Source organism: Accipiter gentilis, chromosome 9 (assembly GCF_929443795.1).
Source record: "Accipiter gentilis chromosome 9, bAccGen1.1, whole genome shotgun sequence".
NCBI classification, from domain to species: Eukaryota; Metazoa; Chordata; class Aves; order Accipitriformes; family Accipitridae; genus Astur; species Astur gentilis.
This window is the reverse complement of record NC_064888.1, coordinates 1038368-1055233: the sequence shown is the minus strand read 5'-3', so window position 1 is coordinate 1055233 and position 16866 is coordinate 1038368. Positions and strand designations below refer to the sequence as shown.

General features: G+C 66.5%; 2 protein-coding genes across 4 annotated transcripts; both read right to left on the bottom strand.

Moving 5' to 3' along the window:
- Positions 1–129: 129 nt before the first annotated feature.
- SAMD1 (sterile alpha motif domain containing 1) lies at positions 130–5183 on the bottom strand. Its single transcript, XM_049810585.1, has 5 exons — positions 4453–5183; positions 3132–3395; positions 2428–2521; positions 2204–2315; positions 130–1300 (listed from the first exon to the last, which is right to left on the bottom strand). The coding sequence occupies exons 1-5, from the start codon at positions 5105–5107 to the stop codon at positions 1136–1138; spliced, it is 1290 nt and encodes a 429-aa protein (XP_049666542.1). The 5' UTR covers positions 5108–5183; the 3' UTR covers positions 130–1135.
- A 1090-nt stretch (positions 5184–6273) lies between these two features.
- LOC126043167 (cAMP-dependent protein kinase catalytic subunit alpha) lies at positions 6274–15237 on the bottom strand. Of its 3 annotated transcripts, none has more exons than XM_049811180.1 (10): positions 15125–15237; positions 13090–13151; positions 12552–12680; positions 11830–11928; positions 11139–11221; positions 10290–10416; positions 9528–9623; positions 9309–9431; positions 7923–8087; positions 6274–7078 (listed from the first exon to the last, which is right to left on the bottom strand). In XM_049811180.1, the coding sequence occupies exons 1-10, from the start codon at positions 15168–15170 to the stop codon at positions 6953–6955; spliced, it is 1056 nt and encodes a 351-aa protein (XP_049667137.1). In that variant the 5' UTR covers positions 15171–15237; the 3' UTR covers positions 6274–6952. The 3 variants fall into 3 exon arrangements, with proteins under 3 accessions (XP_049667137.1, XP_049667136.1, XP_049667135.1); XM_049811179.1 differs by lacking the exon at positions 15125–15237 and adding an exon at positions 13300–13576 and having other exon boundaries at positions 7923–8027; XM_049811178.1 differs by lacking the exon at positions 15125–15237 and adding an exon at positions 13300–13572.
- Positions 15238–16866: the final 1629 nt, after the last annotated feature.

The window sequence follows — 16866 nt, the reverse complement described above, 5'->3', positions numbered from 1 at the left end:
CATTAAAAGCGCAGGACCCCTCCAAATGGGGGGGCATTACCCCCCCCAAAGGGCCCCCAGACCCCCCCAACCCTTTTTTAACCCCCCCATAACCTTTCTTGTTGGTTTTTTTTTCTCTGCTTTTTTCCATTTTTATTTAAAAAACCCCAAAACAAGCCAGGCCCGGGGAAGGGGGGAGGGGCACAGACCACGATTGGGGGGGTGGGGGGAGCGCAGACCCCCCCCTCGTGGCAAAGGAGGGGGGGGCTGCACCCCAATTTGGGTTAAGGGGGGGGAAGGGGGGGGCACAGGCTGGGGCAGGTTAAAACATCTCCGGGCAGCGCCCCCCAACCCGACCCACCCCCTCGCGATAAAAATCCCCCCCCCCCCCGAAAGAAACGGGGGGGCCCCCCTTAAAAAGGGTGGCCCCCCCAAGAGGGTGGCCCCCCCAAAAGTGAGTACCCACCCCAGGAGACGGGTGACTCCCCTAGAGTACCCTCTAAAGAGAGGTGCCCCCCCCCCCCAAGAGAGTAACCCCCCTCCAAAAGAGGGGGTGACCCCCCCCGAAGAGAGGTCCCCCCCAAAAAAGGGGGTGGACCCCCAAAGAGAGGGGTCCCCTCCCAAAAGAGAGGTGGTCCCCCAAAAGAGAGACTGCCCACCCAAAAGAGTGGGGTGAGCCCCCCCCAAGAGTGGGGTGAGCCCCCCTCCAAGAGAGAACCCTCCAAAAGAATGGGGTGAGCCCCCCAAAGAGAGTACACCCCCAAAAGAGAGGGGTGACCCCCCCCCAAAGAGAGTACACCCCCAAAAGAGAGGGGTACCCCCCCAAAAAGAGAGGGGGTAGACCCCTCAAATAGAGTAAACCCCCCCCCCAAAAAAAAAGAGGTGATCCCCCAAAAGAGGGGGCAGCCCCCCCTGCCAAAAGAGGGGTGCCCCCCCTCACCCCCAACCCCCCCCCCCCAAAGTCTCTGTGCGCAGCGGCCGGGGGGGTTGCGACAATACCCCAACCTTGGGGTAAGGTGGAACCCACCCGGATACCGGGGTGCTCACCCCACCCCAATTTTTTTTTTGTTTTTTTGTTGGTTTTTTTTTTTTTGGGTGGGGGGTGGTACCTCTTCCCCCACCCCTTCCCCAATTTGGGGGGGGGGGGGGGGTCCATCTAGGCGGGGAAGGGTTCCGGGGGGGGTTCCTCCTCCTGGAAGTGGCTGCGCTGCAGCAGTTTGACGTGGTACTCGTAGATCTTGAGCGCGGGGCCGAGGCGGATGGAGAGCCCCGTCAGCACGTCCGCTCGCTGCATCAGCAGCAGCGACTTCCCGTCGATCTCCTGGGGGAGGAAGGCGGGGGGGACACACACACACACACACACAGGGACATGTTGGCGGGGGGGAGTGGGGAACCCCCCCTGCTGTAGGGTGGGGGGCACCCATGGAGTTTGAGGGGGTGGGGGGTTGGGAGGGGGGGATGTCTAAGCCAGGGTGGCCCAAGGGATGGTGGTGAGTGGGATGGGGAGGAGTGGGGGGGGATGGGGGGGGCTCTTGGGGACATCCCCAGGGACAAAGGGACGTGAGGACACTCATGGGGACAGCAGGACACCCATGGATTAGGGGGCACACCCATGGGGTGGGGGGGAACCCATGGAGTTGGGGTTGGGGGGGGGGGGGGGGGGGTGTGTCTAACCCAGGATGGACCAAGGGAAGGTGGTGAGTGGGATGGGAAAGAGTAGGTGTGGATGGGGAGGGGGGGCTCTTGGGGACACCCTCAGGGACAAAGGGACATGAGGACACCTGGGGGGGGACACCTGGGAGGCACCCCTGGGGTGGGGGGGACCCATGAAATTGGGGTGTGGGGGGGTATCCCTTAAGGGGATACAAGGAACACCCAGAGATGGGGACACACACGCACGACACCAGCCCGGGGATGGCATCAGTGGGGACACCTGTGGAGATGTCCCTGCAGACACGGGGGGGGGACTCTTGGGGACACCCCTGGGGACAAGGGGACACTTGTGGGGGCAGGGAGACACCCCCCCCCCCCCCCAGCGACGCCCCCTCCCCAAGTGGACAGGGGCAAGTGGGACAACCAGAGATGGGGGGCATCAGCTGAGGACAGCATCAGCTGGGGACAGCGATGGAACAAGCAGGGACACCCCTGGGGACACCCGCGGGGGACAGAGGGGACACTGGGGGGGGGTGACACGGGTGTGTGGGGGGGTGACACAGGGACCCACCTGCTCCTGGAAGGCGGTGGCCTGCTCGGGGAAGCCAGCCTCCGTGAAGTAATCCACCACGTCCCGCACGGACCACTCCACCGGGTCGGATGCCTTCTCCTTCTTCCCGGCCCTGGGGACAGAAGGGACAGTGTCACCGGGGTGGGGGCGAGGAGGATGACACAGCGTCACCCCGAAGGGGGGTGACATATAGAGGGGGGGACACGGGGCCCCCCCAGACTCACATGCAGCTGAAGGGGGCCCCGTCAGCGGCCTGGGGTCCCGGCCGGCCTGGGGACAGGGGCACCGAGGGCTCTGCACCCGCCAGGGCTGGGGACACTGTGGGGACACAGCGGGGTCGGGCCCTCACCCCGCAGCTGCCCCCTAACTGGTCCCCCCCCGCCCCCCCCCCAAACTGTCCCCAAATCCCTGCACCCCCCAAAACTGCCCCCACAGCACCCTGAACCCCCCAAACCGACCCATTCTGTCCCCAAACCACCCCCACGACCCCCCTCAGCTGTCCCCCAGTGCCACCTAACTGCCTCCCCATGCCCTGTGCCCCCAAATTGCCTCCCCACGCCCTGACCCCCCAGCACCCCCAAACTGCCCCCCAAGCCCTGACCCCTCCCAAGCTGTCCCCCAGTGCCCCATAACTGCCCCCTCAGTGCCCCATAATTGCCCCCCCACTGCCCCAACCCCCCCAAAACTGCCCCCAGCTCCCCCAAACTAACCCCATAGAACTGTGATCCCCACAACCGCCTCAGCCCCCAAACTTTCCCCCCGTGCTCTGATCCCCCCCCCACCCTGCTCCCTAAGTGCCCCAAACCGCCCCCCCCAACGCCCTTAACCCCCCCAAACCGCCCTCCCCATCAGCCCCTATTCCCCCCAAATTCCTCAGGACCTTCTCCCCCCAAACAGCCCCCCAAAATACCCGCCCCGGGGGGGTTACCTGCTCTGTCAGGCTGCCCGAAGGCCCCCTCTTTTTTGAGGGGGGCCAGATGGTGGCAGGCGCTCTCCCCCGGCGAGCAGGCCTTGGGCTGGGGGGGCCGCTCAGGGGGGGGCTGCCCAGGGGGGCGAAGCAGAGGGCCCCCCCGACCATCACCATTCAGCTGCCGGGGGCCCCCCCCCGTCCTCCGAGGCCTCCGAGCCTGTCCCGTCTTCCTCCTCATCCTCCTCTTCCTCCTCTTCCTCTCTTGCTGATGCCTCGGTGCTGCTGCAGGGGGGCTGGGGGGGGCATGGGAATAAGAGGGGGGTGTCCCCCAAAAATGCAGCCCTACCATGAACTCACAGGGTCCCCCTAAATCTGAGACACCCCCCCATCCAAAAACTGCACCCCTACCCTAATCCCATAGGGCCCCCCTAAATCTGCCCCCCCAAAAAACTGCAGCCCCCCTAAAAACCCACAGCCCCCCCAAAAAAAAGACCAGGGACTCCAAAGCCACACCTCATCCCCAATGCTGCATGACCCCCCCCCCCAAAACCCAGGACCCCCCCCCAAAACACCCCCCCCACCCCAGTCCTGCAAGGCCCCCCCCTAAACCCAGGACCCCCCCCAATTTTGCAGTACCCCCCCCCCAAAAGACCAACAGGAATCCTAGCCCCCAGTCGTCCCCGTCCCCCCAAAACAACCCCCCAGATTCCCCCCACCCAAAACCAAGGCCCCTCAGCCCCCCCCCCCCCCCCAACCTCTCAGCCGGGTCTCAGCGACAACCCCCCCCACCCCAATCCCCTCAGGGGACATCCCCAGCCCCCCCGGCCCCTCACGCCCCCCCTGTCCCCTCAGGCCCCTCATCGTCCCCTCACGCCTCGTCCCCTCACGCCCCCCCCACAGTCTCTCAAGCCGTCGTCGTCCCCCCCCCGATCCCCTCACCCCCTTCCCGATCCCCTCGTCCCCTTCCCGATCCTCTCAGCCCCCCCGATCCCCTCAGTCCCTTCCCGATCCCCTCAGCCCCCCCCCGATCCCCTCACCCCCTTCCCGATCCCCTCGCCCCCTTCCCGATCCTCTCAGCCCCCCCCCCGATCCCCTCAGCCCCTTCCCGACCCCCTCAGCCCCCCCCATCCCCTCACACCCCCCCGATCCCCTCACACCCCCTCCCGGTTCCCGCCATTCCCTCACAGTCCCCTCAGCGATCCCCCCCCCCCCCCCCCACCGTTCCCCTTCCCCTCAGCTCCCCCTCCCCGGTCTCCCGGTGCCCTCCACCCCCCCCCACCCCCGGTCCCCTCAAGCCCCGGTTGTGTCCGTTCCCCGCCCCCCCGCCCCGTTCCCTCACCTTTCGGGCCCTGCCGGCGGCCCCACGTCCGCGCTCGGCGCGGGCCATGGCGATGGTGGCGAGGCGGGTTCGTTCCAACCGCCCCCCGCCGCTCCCGCCGGCTCCCGCCGCCGAGCCGGTTCCCGAACCGCCACCACCACCACCACCTCCGCCGGTCCCGGGTCCTCCTCCGGTCGTTCCCAATCCCCCGTCGGTCGGTAAAGCCGATCCTTGAAGGCGCCCGCGGGTTAATCGCCCGTCGCCGCCGAGGTAACGGGCGGCGTCGCGGAGGCTGACGGGGGGTTCGGCGCGGCGGGAGGAGGAGGAGGAGGAGGAGGAAGAGGAGGAGGAGGAGGAGGAGGAGGAAGGGGGGGGGCGGCGGCGGCGGCGGCGGCGGCGGCGGGGGGGGTCGGCGGGGCGGCTGGACGCGGGCGGCGTTGCGGTAGGAGATGCTGCCCTTGTAGCTGACGCGGAGCACGGCCCGTTGCTGGATGAGCTTCTCCAGTTCGGCCCGTGTCCGTTCGGGCTCGGGTCCGTGCCGCCTTCGAACCATACGGCAAATCCGTTCGAGGTCGGGTCGAGCTTTTCGCGATCGTAACGAATCGATCGTATCTAAAATCCACTCCTGGTACCGCGGTGCCTCCGGGCCCGGCGGCGGCGGCGGCGGCCCCGCCATGGCCCCCGCCCTCCTCCTCCTCCGCCTCCCTCCGCCTCCTGCCTCCCTCCTCCTCCTCCTCCTCCTCCTCCCTCCGCCCCCCACCCCCCTCCCGCCCCGCCGCAGCCCCGCACCGGCCGCCGCCGCCGCCCGCCCGCCCGCCCGCCCGCGCGCGCCTTAAGGAGGAGCCGCCGCCGCCGCCGCCGCGCACCCCGCGCCCCGCGCGCGCCTTAAGGTGGAGCCGCCCGCCCCGCCCCGCCCCGCCGCGCGCGGCACCGGACGACCCGCCCACTCCTGCCCTCCCAAGCCACGCCCAGAGAGAGAAAACAAGCCACGCCCAGCCAGGGAAAAAAAAAACAAAAAAAAAAACCAACAACCCACCACGCCCGGTGGCCCGCAAAGCCACGCCCACCCCCGGGGCCACGCCCCCGGCACCCCTTGGGTTCCCTCAGTTCCATGAGGCTCCACCCCCCCGGCGTCCCCGCCCCCAATTCCAAGACCCCCCCTAAAGCCCCCGTGGGGTCCCCCCAATTTCCGTGGGGCCCCCCCAAACCTAAAGGCCCCCCCCCCCCAAGTCCAAGTCCCCCCAAACGCACAGGGCCACCCAAAAACGCACGGGGTACCCCTCACCACCATGGGGGTCCCCAAACCTACAGGGCCCCCCCCAACCCCCCATGGGGTTCCCACTATTTCCTTGGAGCACCCCCAAAATTATAAGGCCCCCACCTCAATATCAATTTCCCCTAACCCATGGGGTGTCCCCCAAAACTCACAGGCCCCCCCCCTTTCCATGAACCCCCCCATTTCCCTCTACCCCTGCCCCATCAATGTCCTCCCCCTTTACATTTATGGGGTCCCCCCCCACACTTCACCTCCTCCTCCCCCCCCCCCAAATTTTTAAAGCAGGATTTTTTAAACAAAACTTTATTGGATTTGTCTCAAATATGTTTACAACGGAGCCCTGGGGGGGGGGGGGGAGGGCAGGGAGGGTTGCGGACCCTCCCGGCCTTTTAGGGACCCCCCCCACATCATGCCCCCCTGCAGGGAGGCCCCAATCCTGCCGCCCCCCCCAGCCCCTCCCCACCACCCCCTCACATTTTGGGGCTAAAACTGCAACGATCCTTTAAAATTGAGGGGGGGGGGGGGGGGGCGGTGTCGAACCCTGCCCCCCCCCCCCATTAAAAAAAGGGGACCGGAGCCCCCCCGATGGGTAAAAGTGGAGGGCTGCCCCCCCAGCACCCCCTGGGGGCAAATAACCTCCCAGAGGGGCAAATTTACCCCTGAATTACCCCTGTGGGGGGGCAAATCCCCCTTTAGTTACCCTTTGGGGGGGGGAAAATCCCCCCCTGAATACCCCAGGGGGAGCAAATCCTCCCCTCAAAAAACCTGGGGGGGCTCCAAATTGCCCCCCAAGGGGTAAATACAACCTATATATTACCCCAGGGGTAGTAAAACACCCCACTTACCCCCCGGGGAGGGGGGGGGGGCAAATCCTCCCCCTATATTTACCATGGGGGAGCAAGTGCCCCCCAATATTATCCCGGGGGGGGGGGCAAATACAACCCCTGAATTACCCCGGGAGGGCCCAAATGCAGCCCCTTGAGTACTCCAGGGTGGGGTAACCCCCCAAATTACCCCATTGAGGGGGGGGCACCCCCAAATCATCGCCCCCCCCACCCCCCACCCCCTTGGGGGCACAGTGCTGCCAGGCAGGGGTTGACAGCCCCACTGCTCACCAGTGCGAGGTTGTTGCTCCCCCACTCCGGGGGGGGGGGGGGGGAAGGTGTTTTACCCCCCCCAGGGGGTGTTGTAGAGCCCCCCACGGTGGGGGGGGGGGGTTTGGGGGGGGCCACCCCCCCCCCCCGGCTAGAAGTCGGCGAATTCCTTGGCGCAGCGGTCGGTGAGGGAGACGCGGATCTCTTCCTCCTCGTACTCGTCGAAGTTACTGGTGTCCCCGGGGCCTTTGCACTTGGGCACGAAGGGGGCTTCCACCTGGGGGGGGCACAAATACCTGGGTCCCCTCCATGGGACTCCCCCCCTTTCCACTCCCCAGAGCCCCCCCAAATTCATGGTGGTCCCCAGAGAGGAGGCTTTGCCACCCCCAGGACCCCCGTGTTCCCCCCCGCCCCCCGCCCTGAGATGCTCCTAGCAGCTCCATGGCTCCCTCCAGCACCCTGTAGGGCCCCCACGTCCCCTCCCGGGACCCCACAGACCCCCCACCCCCCCAGGACCCCCATGTCCCCTCAGGCTCCTCCAGGAACATATCTCCTCCTAGGAAAACACCGGACCCCATAGGCCCCCCACGTCCCTTCCTAGAACCCCCTAAGCCCATCTGAGATCCCCCATGTCCCCTCCTAGGACCCCATAGACCCCCCCCAGGACCCCCTAAGCCCATCCTAGATCCCCCATGTCCTCTCCTAGGACGCCCATGTCCCTTCCTAGGACCCCCTAAGCTCATCTGAGATCCCCCATGTCCCCTCCTAGGACCCCATAGACACCCCCCAGGACCCCCTGTCCCTTCCTAGGACCCCCTAAACCCATCTTAGATGCACCATGTCCCCTCCTAGGACCCCCCAAGCCCATCTTAGATCCCCCATGTCCCCTCCTAGGGCCCCACAGACCCCCACAGGACCCCCTGTCCCCCCCTAAGCCCATCTTAGATCCCCAACGTCCCCTCCTAGGACCCTGTAGACCCCTCCCGGGATCCCCTAAGCCTACCTTAGGTCCCCCATATCCCTTCCTAGGACCCCCTAAACCTATCCCAGTTCCCCCAAGTCAGGACCCCCAGCCCCCCCTCCCCCCGAGGACCACCCCCCTCGCCCCCCCCCCAGCCCACCTTGCGTTGGTAGATGGCGATCCAGTCGGTGGTGGAGAACCATTTGTGGCCTTTAATGTCGGCGACGCCGTTACGGAGGTTCCCGAAGCGCTTGGTCAGGTCGACCTGGAGCAGGTTGCGCAGGAGGTCCTTCAGGTCCGAGCTGAAGTGCGAGGGGAACCGGACCTGCGGGCGCGGGGTCAGCCGGACGCCTGGGTCCCCAACGCCGCGGGGTGGGGTGGGGCCCCCCCCCGGACATTTGGGTCCCTGTTGTGGGGCTGGGGGGGGGGTGGAACTGGATGCTTGGGACCCCGTTAGAGGGAATGGGGAGATGTCCCAGGGTGGGCTTAGATGCCTGGAGATGCTCTGGGAGGGCGTGCGGATACCTGGGGTTGCTCTACGTGGGGGGGTCGGATAGCTGGGTCCCCACTGGAGAGGGTGGGGGGGTTGTCCTGGGGGGACTCGGATGCCTGGGTCCCCATTAGAGGGGGTGGGGGGTGTCCTGGGGGGGCTTGGACACCTGGGGATGCTCAGGGGCTGGATGCCTGGGATCCCTTTGGGGGGGGGGGGGGGGTGTGGAAGTGCCCAGCAAGGCCCCAGTGACTGTCAGGCTCTCTCCCAGTGGCACCAGTGCTCCCAGTCTCCGTCCCAATATCCCTGCTCCCTTTCCCAGTCCCTGCCAGTGCCCCCAGGCTCTTTCCCAGTTCCCCCCAACTGCTCCCAGTCCCCCTCGTGCCTCTCCCAGTAGCTCTCCCAGTCCCTCTCCAAGGGCTCCCAGACCCTCTCCTAGTCCCCCCAGTACTCTCAAGTACTTCCAGACCTCCCAATCCCTTTCCTAGTGCTCCCAGTCCTCCCATTCCCTCTCCCAGTCCCCACCTATTACTCCCAGTCTCTCTCGCAGTGCTCCCAGTCCCTTCACTCCTCTCAGATCCTCTTCCCAGCTCCCCAGTCCCTCTCCCAGTTTCCCCAATCCCCCCAAATCCCTCTCCCAGTGCCCACCCATTAATCCCAGTCCCTCTCCCAGTGTTCCCAGTCCTTCCACTCCTCTCAGACCCTCTCTCCAGCTCCCCAGTCCCCACCTGTTACTCCCAGTCCCTCTCCCAGTCCCCCTAGTCCCACTCCCAGTTCCCCCCAATCCCTCCCATCCTCCCAGGACCTCTCCCAGTCCCCTCAGCACTTCCAGTCCCTCTTCCAGTCCCCCTCCCAATCCCCCCAGTCCCTCTCCCAGTTCCCCCAGTCCCTCTCCCAGTTCCCTATCACCCCAAGCCCCCCCCAACCCCACAGCTCCCAAACCACTGCCATCACCCCCATAACCCCCCCAGCAGCCCCCAGGGGAGCCAGCCCCCCACTAAGGACGCCCCACAGCCCCCCGGGGACATCCCCCCCCCAAGGCAGGACCCCCCTCACCTTCCCCGAGACGATCTTCTCGTAGATCTGGATGGGCTGGTCGGCGAAGAAGGGGGGATACCCGGCCGCCATCTCGTAGATAAGGACCCCCAGGGCCCACCAGTCCACAGCCTTGTTGTACCCCTGGTGGGGGAAACACACGCAGACATGGGATGACGGGGGGAGTCCCCCAAAACTTGGGAGGGGTCCCCAAGGGGGTTTAACACCCCCTGCCCTCACCTTGCTGAGGATGATTTCGGGTGCTAGGTACTCGGGGGTGCCGCACAGCGTCCAGGTCCGGCCCTTCACCCGCTTGGCGAAGCCGAAATCTGTCACCTGGTGGGGGTTGGGGAGGACAGGGACCCCCCCCGGGTGGGGGGGGGGGTGGGGGGGGCAGGGGGATCAGGTTAGGGTGGGTGGGAGGCGATGAGGTGTTTTGGGGGCTGTGGGGTGCACTGGGGGGGGATTTGGGTGGTTGAGGGAGGGATTTGGAGAGGATTAAGGGGTATCTGGGGGGGAGGCAAGGGGGCTTAGGGGTAACTTGGGGTGGTTTTGGGGTGCCCTGGGGGTTATCTGGGGGCTTTAAGGGCTACTGGAGGGGGGACAAGGGGGTTTTGGGGTGTATTTGGGGGGCTTTGGGTAATTTGGGGGGGGGGGTGTGCTTTGGGTGCCCTGGGGGGTGTAGGGTGGGTATTTAGGGGGATTCAGGGGTACCGGGGGGGTGTCAATGGGCTTTTGGGATGTATCTGGGGTGGTTTTGGTACCTTGGGGGGGGCTGTGTGTTACTCCAGGATACGCCTAGAGTATTTTGGGGTGCCTAGGAGGTACTTGAATGGATTAAAGGCAGTGTCAGGAGAGGTTTTTGAGTGTATTCGGGCTGTTTCAGGTACCTTGACGCATCCCTGCCGGTCGTGAGCTGCTTTGGGGGAGGTTTGGGGCAGTGGGGGGTATCGGGAGGGGTGTGGGGGGATTTGGGGGGTCCAGGGGGCTATTTTGGGGTACCTCGATGTAGCCCTGCTGGTCGATGAGCAGGTTCTCAGGTTTCAGGTCGCGGTAGATGAGGTCGAGCGCGTGCAGGTACTCAAAGGTCAGCACGATTTGGGCCGCGTAGAATCGGGCGTGGGGCTCACTGGGGGGGAAGGGAGGGGGCTGAGACCCCCCCCCATACCCTCCAGACATCCCCAGAAGTCCCCAAGGATGTCCTGGGAGGCCCTAGAGACCCACCAGCTCCCCCCTGAAGACCCTTTCTAAGACCCCCTTGCATCCCCTGTCACCCCCACAATTACCAGAGACTTCCCCCCCCAGAAACCCCCAAGACCCTCCAGGGACCCCTCAGAACCAACCAAGATCCTTCCTGAGGACCCCCTGCCCCAGACCCTCTAAAACCCTTCCCTGAGACCCCCTTTGGGACCCCCACAACCCTCAGAGACACCCCTCTGAGACCCCCCCAGAGACCCTAAATATCCCCAGAAGTCCCCAAGGACACCCCTCAGACCCCTCACCAGACCCCCCCAACACCCTTCCTGGGACCCCTCAAACCTCCCAAGACCCTTCCTGGGACCCCCACAATCCCCAGAACCCCCCTGAGAACCCCCAGAAATTCCCAAGGACCACCCAGAGACCCCATGAGACCTCTCCAATCCCCACTGAGACTCCCCCAAGGACCCCTCAGAGCTCCCCAACACCATTTTTGGGACCCCTCAAAGCCCCTAAGACCCTTCCTGGGACTCCCACCATCCCCAAACCCTCCACAGAACCCTCCAGAAGTCCCCAAGGACGACCCAGAGACCCTGTGGGACCCCTCTGACCCTCCCCTGGGACCCCCTCAGGACCCCCCAGCCTTCTGCTCACCTGAAGCGGCCGATGCGGCGGAGGTGGGAGAACATCTCCCCCCCCGGGATGTACTCCATCACCATGTACAGGTTGGAGTTGTCCTGCCGGAGGGGGACGGGGGACGTCCACGGGGGACAGGGGATACCTTGGGAACAGCCCGGGGGGGACGGGGGACGTCCAAAGGGGATGGGGGACACACTGGGGACCACCCGAGGGGGATGGGGGATACCCCTGGGACCACCTGAGGGGAATGGGGGATACCCCAGGGGGACAGGTGATATCCGAGGGGACAGCCTGAGAGTGATGGGGGGCACCCAAGGGGAATGGGGGCCACCGTGGGGACCATCCAAGGGGCACAAGGGACACCCCGGGGACATCCCAATGGGACACCATGGGATATTGGAGAACCTTCCACAAAGGTGGGGACATCCCAGGGATGATGGAGAGACATTCAGGGGACTTGGGAGGCACCCTGGCAGGACAGGGGACACGCTGGGAGCGATGGGACAATCTTAGGGAGATGGGGACACCGTAGCAGGGGCAAACTGGGAGTGATGGGGGCCATGCTGAGGCCATGGGGACATCCTAGAGGTGATGGGAACCATCATGAGAGTGATGGAGACCACCCTGGGGACGATCCTGGGGCCCTGGGGACACCCTGGGGCCATGGGGACCACCTTGGGAGGGTAACGGTGACTTCGGTCCCCACCTTGAAGGAGTATTCGAGGCGGACGAGGAAGGGGAAGGTGACAGCCTGCAGGATCCGCTTCTCATTCAGTGTGTGCTCGATCTGCTTCAGCTTCACTACCTGCGGGGACACCCTGTCACCCCTGGGGACACTCCATGTCACACACACACACACCCCCCAGGGAGAGCCGGGACACCCCTGAGGACAGCCTCTCCCACCAGGCTGGGAACAGCAAGGACACCAGCATGTCCCCCCGCCACTGATGCTGGGGACACTGGGTTCTCCTAGGACCAAGGACATTAAGGTCCCACCATGTTGGGGACATCAGGTACACCCCCCACCACGTTGGGGACACCATGATCACCCCCTGTGACTGAGAATACCAGGGTCCCCCCCCCTCTGGGGACACTAGGGACACTGAGGTGCCCCCAGACCCAATGCCATCAGTGTCCTACCCCATGCTGGGGACACCAATGCCCCCCCCCGCCCCGTATTGGTGACGCCAAGGTCCCCTCAAGACCAGTGACATCAACATGTGTGTCCCCATCCTGGGACCGAAGTCCCCCCAGACCCGATGACACCAGCGTCCCCCCCACCCTGGGGACACCAAAGTCCCCTCAAACCCGATGACACCAAAGTCCCCCCCACCCTGGGGATGCCAATATCCCCCCACAGCTGCCACCGCCGGTCCCCCTCAATGCCAGCGTGGTGCCACCGCAGTCCCCCCAGAACGTCCCCATCACCTTCTGCTTATCGAGGATCTTCATGGCGTAGTGGTGGCCCGTGTCCCTGTGCCGCACCAGCATGACGCGCCCGAAGGAGCCCGTCCCCAGCGTGCGGATGCGCTCGAACTGCTCCAGGCTGGCTGTGTTCTGGGGACAGGGACAAGGCAGTGTCACCCCCCCCCCGACCCCCAGGGTAGCAACGTCCCCCCCTGAGGCTCCAGAGCGGCACTGAGGGCTCGTGGACCCACCTGAGGGACATGGGACTGTTCCAAATGGGACGTGGGACCCCCCTCAAAGGGACCCTGAGTGATGGGAGGGGACTGGGAACACCTCAAAGGGGACATGGGACCCCCCCAAGGGGACCCTTAGTGATGGGAGGGGACTAGGAGCCCCCCTAAGGTGACAAGTGTCCCTGCTCAGTCCCCCGGGAGGGGATATGGCTCCCCCCTGAGGGTACAAGAGACCCCCCCAGCCACCCAGGAGGGGACATGGGACCCCCTTGGTCCTTTGCTGGGGGCGGGGGGAACGGGGGACCCCCAGAAGGGGACACACATACCTGGGCTGGGTTCTCCCATTTTTTGAGAAAATCCTCCTTCGCCCGGGCCAAAAACTCCTTCACTGGGTGGAGGACACACACACAGGGTGGGGTATCAGCACCAGCACCCCCCTAAAGACCCCCAAAAATCCTCCACCAGCCCCTACCCGCCCCCCCCCCCCGGCCAAGGACGCAGGTGTCCGGGCACCATGTTGTTGTCCCCCCCCTCACCGTCCTCCATGCTGTGGACCCAGGTGTCCAAGAGCTGCCACCAGGCGATGACCCCAGGGGGGGACGACAGACTTTGTCCCCAGGGGCACACGTGGCCCACACTGAGGTCAGCTCCCCCCCCCCGCCCCTCCCAGTATGGCCCAGTAAGGCCTGAATGTGCCAGTACCCAGGTGGGGGAGGCGGGGAGAAAATAAGCCCCTTCCTTTGAACAGGGGAAACTGAGGCAGGGAGGAGCCGAATGGACGGCAGACCCAGGCATCTGGGAGCAACCCCCCCCCCCAAACCAGGTGAGCCCCCTGCCCAGCCCCCCAAAAACCCTCAGGCCTGGTGGGGGGACCCTTGAGAGTGTGTGTAGGAGTCCCTTTGCCCCCCCTCAATTAGGGTTGACCCTCACGCCCCCCCCCCCCCCTTTGGGGGTCCCCCTAACCTGAGCTATTCCTTGGGGGAGGTCTCCTTTCTCACGGCCCCCCCCAGCCCCCCTATAGCAAAGGAGCCGCCCCAGCAGCAGCCCCCACAGCAGCACCTGCACCCACAGCTGGAAGGGGGGGTCCCAGCCCCACTCCATCCCCTCAGGGGCCATCACCCCCCTCAGTGGCCTCTCAGGGCCCCAAAACCCCCCTGAGCCAGGCTGGGGTCCCAAGGTGTGTCCCCCCCCCCCCCGAGGTCCCCCTGATGGTCCCAGGCCCCCCAATAGCCACCAGTACCCCCCTGGTCCCCTAATAACCCCCCTGGTGACCCCTCAGCCCTCCGGTACTACCCTGGTGCCCCCTCAATCACTCCTCAGCCCTCTCCAGCCTCCCCAAAGTGTCCCCCGAGTCCCCAAATAGACCCTGCGCTGGGACATAGTCTCCGATACCCCCCCCCCCAATACCCTCTCAGTCCCTCCCAGGTCCCCTAAACCCCCCCCCCCCGGGTCCCCTGTCCCCCTCCCCGCCACGTCCCCGGTACCGCCTGCATCCCCGCAGCTATTGTTCATGGAGCCCCTGGGGAAATGGGGGGATCGGGCCTGCACCAGCCACACCCCATCTGCCCTCCCCCCCCCCCCCCGGGGGACACCCCCCCCCCCAGGACCCAGGGGACCCTCCAGTTCCGCACCTGCCACAGCCCCGCCCCTTCCCCGCAGACCCCGCCCCAATCCCCACGGTAACGCCCAATTGGTCCCACCCTTCCCCTAAACCACGCCTCCATTTCCCAGACACGCCCTCCTGTCCCCATGGCAACCCCAGCGCCCCGCCCCTTTCCCCCCTTGGCCCTGCCCTGTCCCCACGGCAACCTTGCGCAGGCCCCGCCCCTTCCTTCAGGCCCCGCCCCTGCCCCAATGGCAACCCCACGTGCCCTGCCCCTGTCCCAAGGGCCTGCCCCTGTTCCCACGGCAACCGCGCAGGCCCCGCCCCTTCCTTCAAGCCCCACCCCCGCGCTCCCCCCCACGCTCCCCGCTCTGGGGAGGGGGGAGACACCCCCGGGATCCTCCACCCCATTCCGCGGTTGGGGGGACGACGACGACGACGACGGGGACACGGGACAGGCCGCCCCGTTCCCCCCACCCCCCGGAGACCCCTCTGCCCCCCACCCGAGGCAAACAGCCCCGGTGCCCCCATACAGCCCCCCCCCCAGCTGATCCGGTGCCCCCTCCTCCGTTAGCCCAGCTTCCCCCCCCCCTCCCCCGAAGCCTGTTCCCCGCTCCCCAGTCCCGGCCCGGTCCCCCAGCCCGGTTCCAGCCTCAGCCGGGCCCGGGCCCGGCTCCCCCACCCGGTTCCGCTCGCCCAGGCTGGGCCTGGACCCGGCTCCCCCCCGGCCAGACCCGGTCCCCGTCCCGGTCGCTCACCGCTCTCCAGCTCCCCGCCCTTCTTGGCGGCGGCGGCGTTGCCCATGTCGGGCCCCGTCGGCTCCGCTCTCGGCCCGGCCCGGCCCGGCCGCCCGCTCCCGGCGGCCCGCCCCGCCCCGCCCCTCGTCACCCATTGGTCTCGCCTTTCAGTCGGCGCCGTCCCATTGGACGTCACGGTCCTGCCGCCCGCCCCCGACACCGCCATTGGGCCCGGCCGCCGCTGCGGCACCGCCCCTCCATTGGTCGGGGAAGCCGTCCCTCCGGCGCTCGGCCCGCCCCCGCCCACCGCCCATTGGCTGTACCGGGATAAAAATAGAACCCGGGGGCTGCGGAGGGGGCGGGGCCTCGGCCGGGAGGGGCGGGAACAAGCGGGGCTGTAGGCGAGGCCAGGAGAATGGGGCGTGGTCAAACGGCGAGGTGGGCGGGGGCAGAAGATTGACACGCGGTAGGAGGAGCTTGGGGAGAGATTGGCAGGGGGGCGGGACCAGGCGAGACAGGGACCGTAGTCCCCGGGAGGGGGTCCCGGTAGCCCCGGTGAAGGGGCTGCCACCCGGGAGAGGGCCTTGGTAGCCCCGGGGAGAGGGAGATCGGAAGCCCCACTGGGGGTCTCGGTAGCCTGGGGGGGGGGGTTGTCTATCACTTCCGGAGGGTTTCCGGTAGCCCCGGGGGGCGGGCCCGGACCTCACCGCACGGCCGCACCTCCCCATCCGGAAACAGGCCCCGGAAGTGGGCGGGGCTCCCCAGCCCCGGTTCCGGCCCTCAGGGTCCAAGCCCCGCCTCACACCTCCTTTAACCCCCGCCAATGGGAAAGGCGAGGGGGCGGGACGAAAAGAGCGTTCCCACCCACCTGCGCCTGAGTCCCAGTGCGCATGCGCCCTGCGGGAGCGCCGCGGCCTCGCGACGGGCTCTGGGCACGCGCCGCCTCGTGCGCAGGCGGCGTCCTGCGCATGCGCGGGGGGCCCTTGCACGGTGGTGGGGGGGGCGGGCCTTGCACACGCAGCCTCGTGCTCTGCCCTTGCACTAGGGCCGCCACCTCCCCCGCCCGAGACACACCCCAAGCCCCGTTAATTAACCTGCCCCTCCCTTAATTAAGCCAAGCTCATCAGCAGGGCTCTGTCCCCTGTGCCTTAACGAGCCCTGTAATTAATTCTACCCCCTCTTCAATTAATGAGCTCATCATCAGCCTGCTGCTTAATTACCCCAGCTCATTAACATATGCTAAGTAGCACTAGTGCTAATTACAGTTATTAACAGGGCTCCTGCTGCACTGGCTGCCTTTAATTACTCATTAGCAGGGAATGCCCCCCGCCCCCCCGGTTAATTGGCCTAATGAGCCTCGGGCTCCCCCGCCCTTTGGGATCCAGGCCGGGTTTTACCCCCCAGTCCATTCCCAGGAATGACCCAGGCCGGGTTTTACCCTCAGTATGTTCCCAGGGTGGATCCAGGCCGGATTTTACCCCCCCCCCCAGGCCGGGTTTTACCCCCCCCAGGCCGGGTTTTACCCCCGGTCCGTGCACGGGATTGATCCAGTCCGGGTTTTACCCCCGTAGGGGTGGGGGGCGACCGCTCTGCCCCCTCCCCCCCCCCGGTGCCCCCCGTTCCCTCCGGGCACCCTCGGGGTGGGGAGGAGGGGGCAGCCACCCCCGGCCCTTCACTGTCACCGGGACCCCGACCCACCGCCACCAGGTACTGATTCCCCCGCTGCCATCGCCCCCTCACACAATCCGCTCCCCCCCCATTAC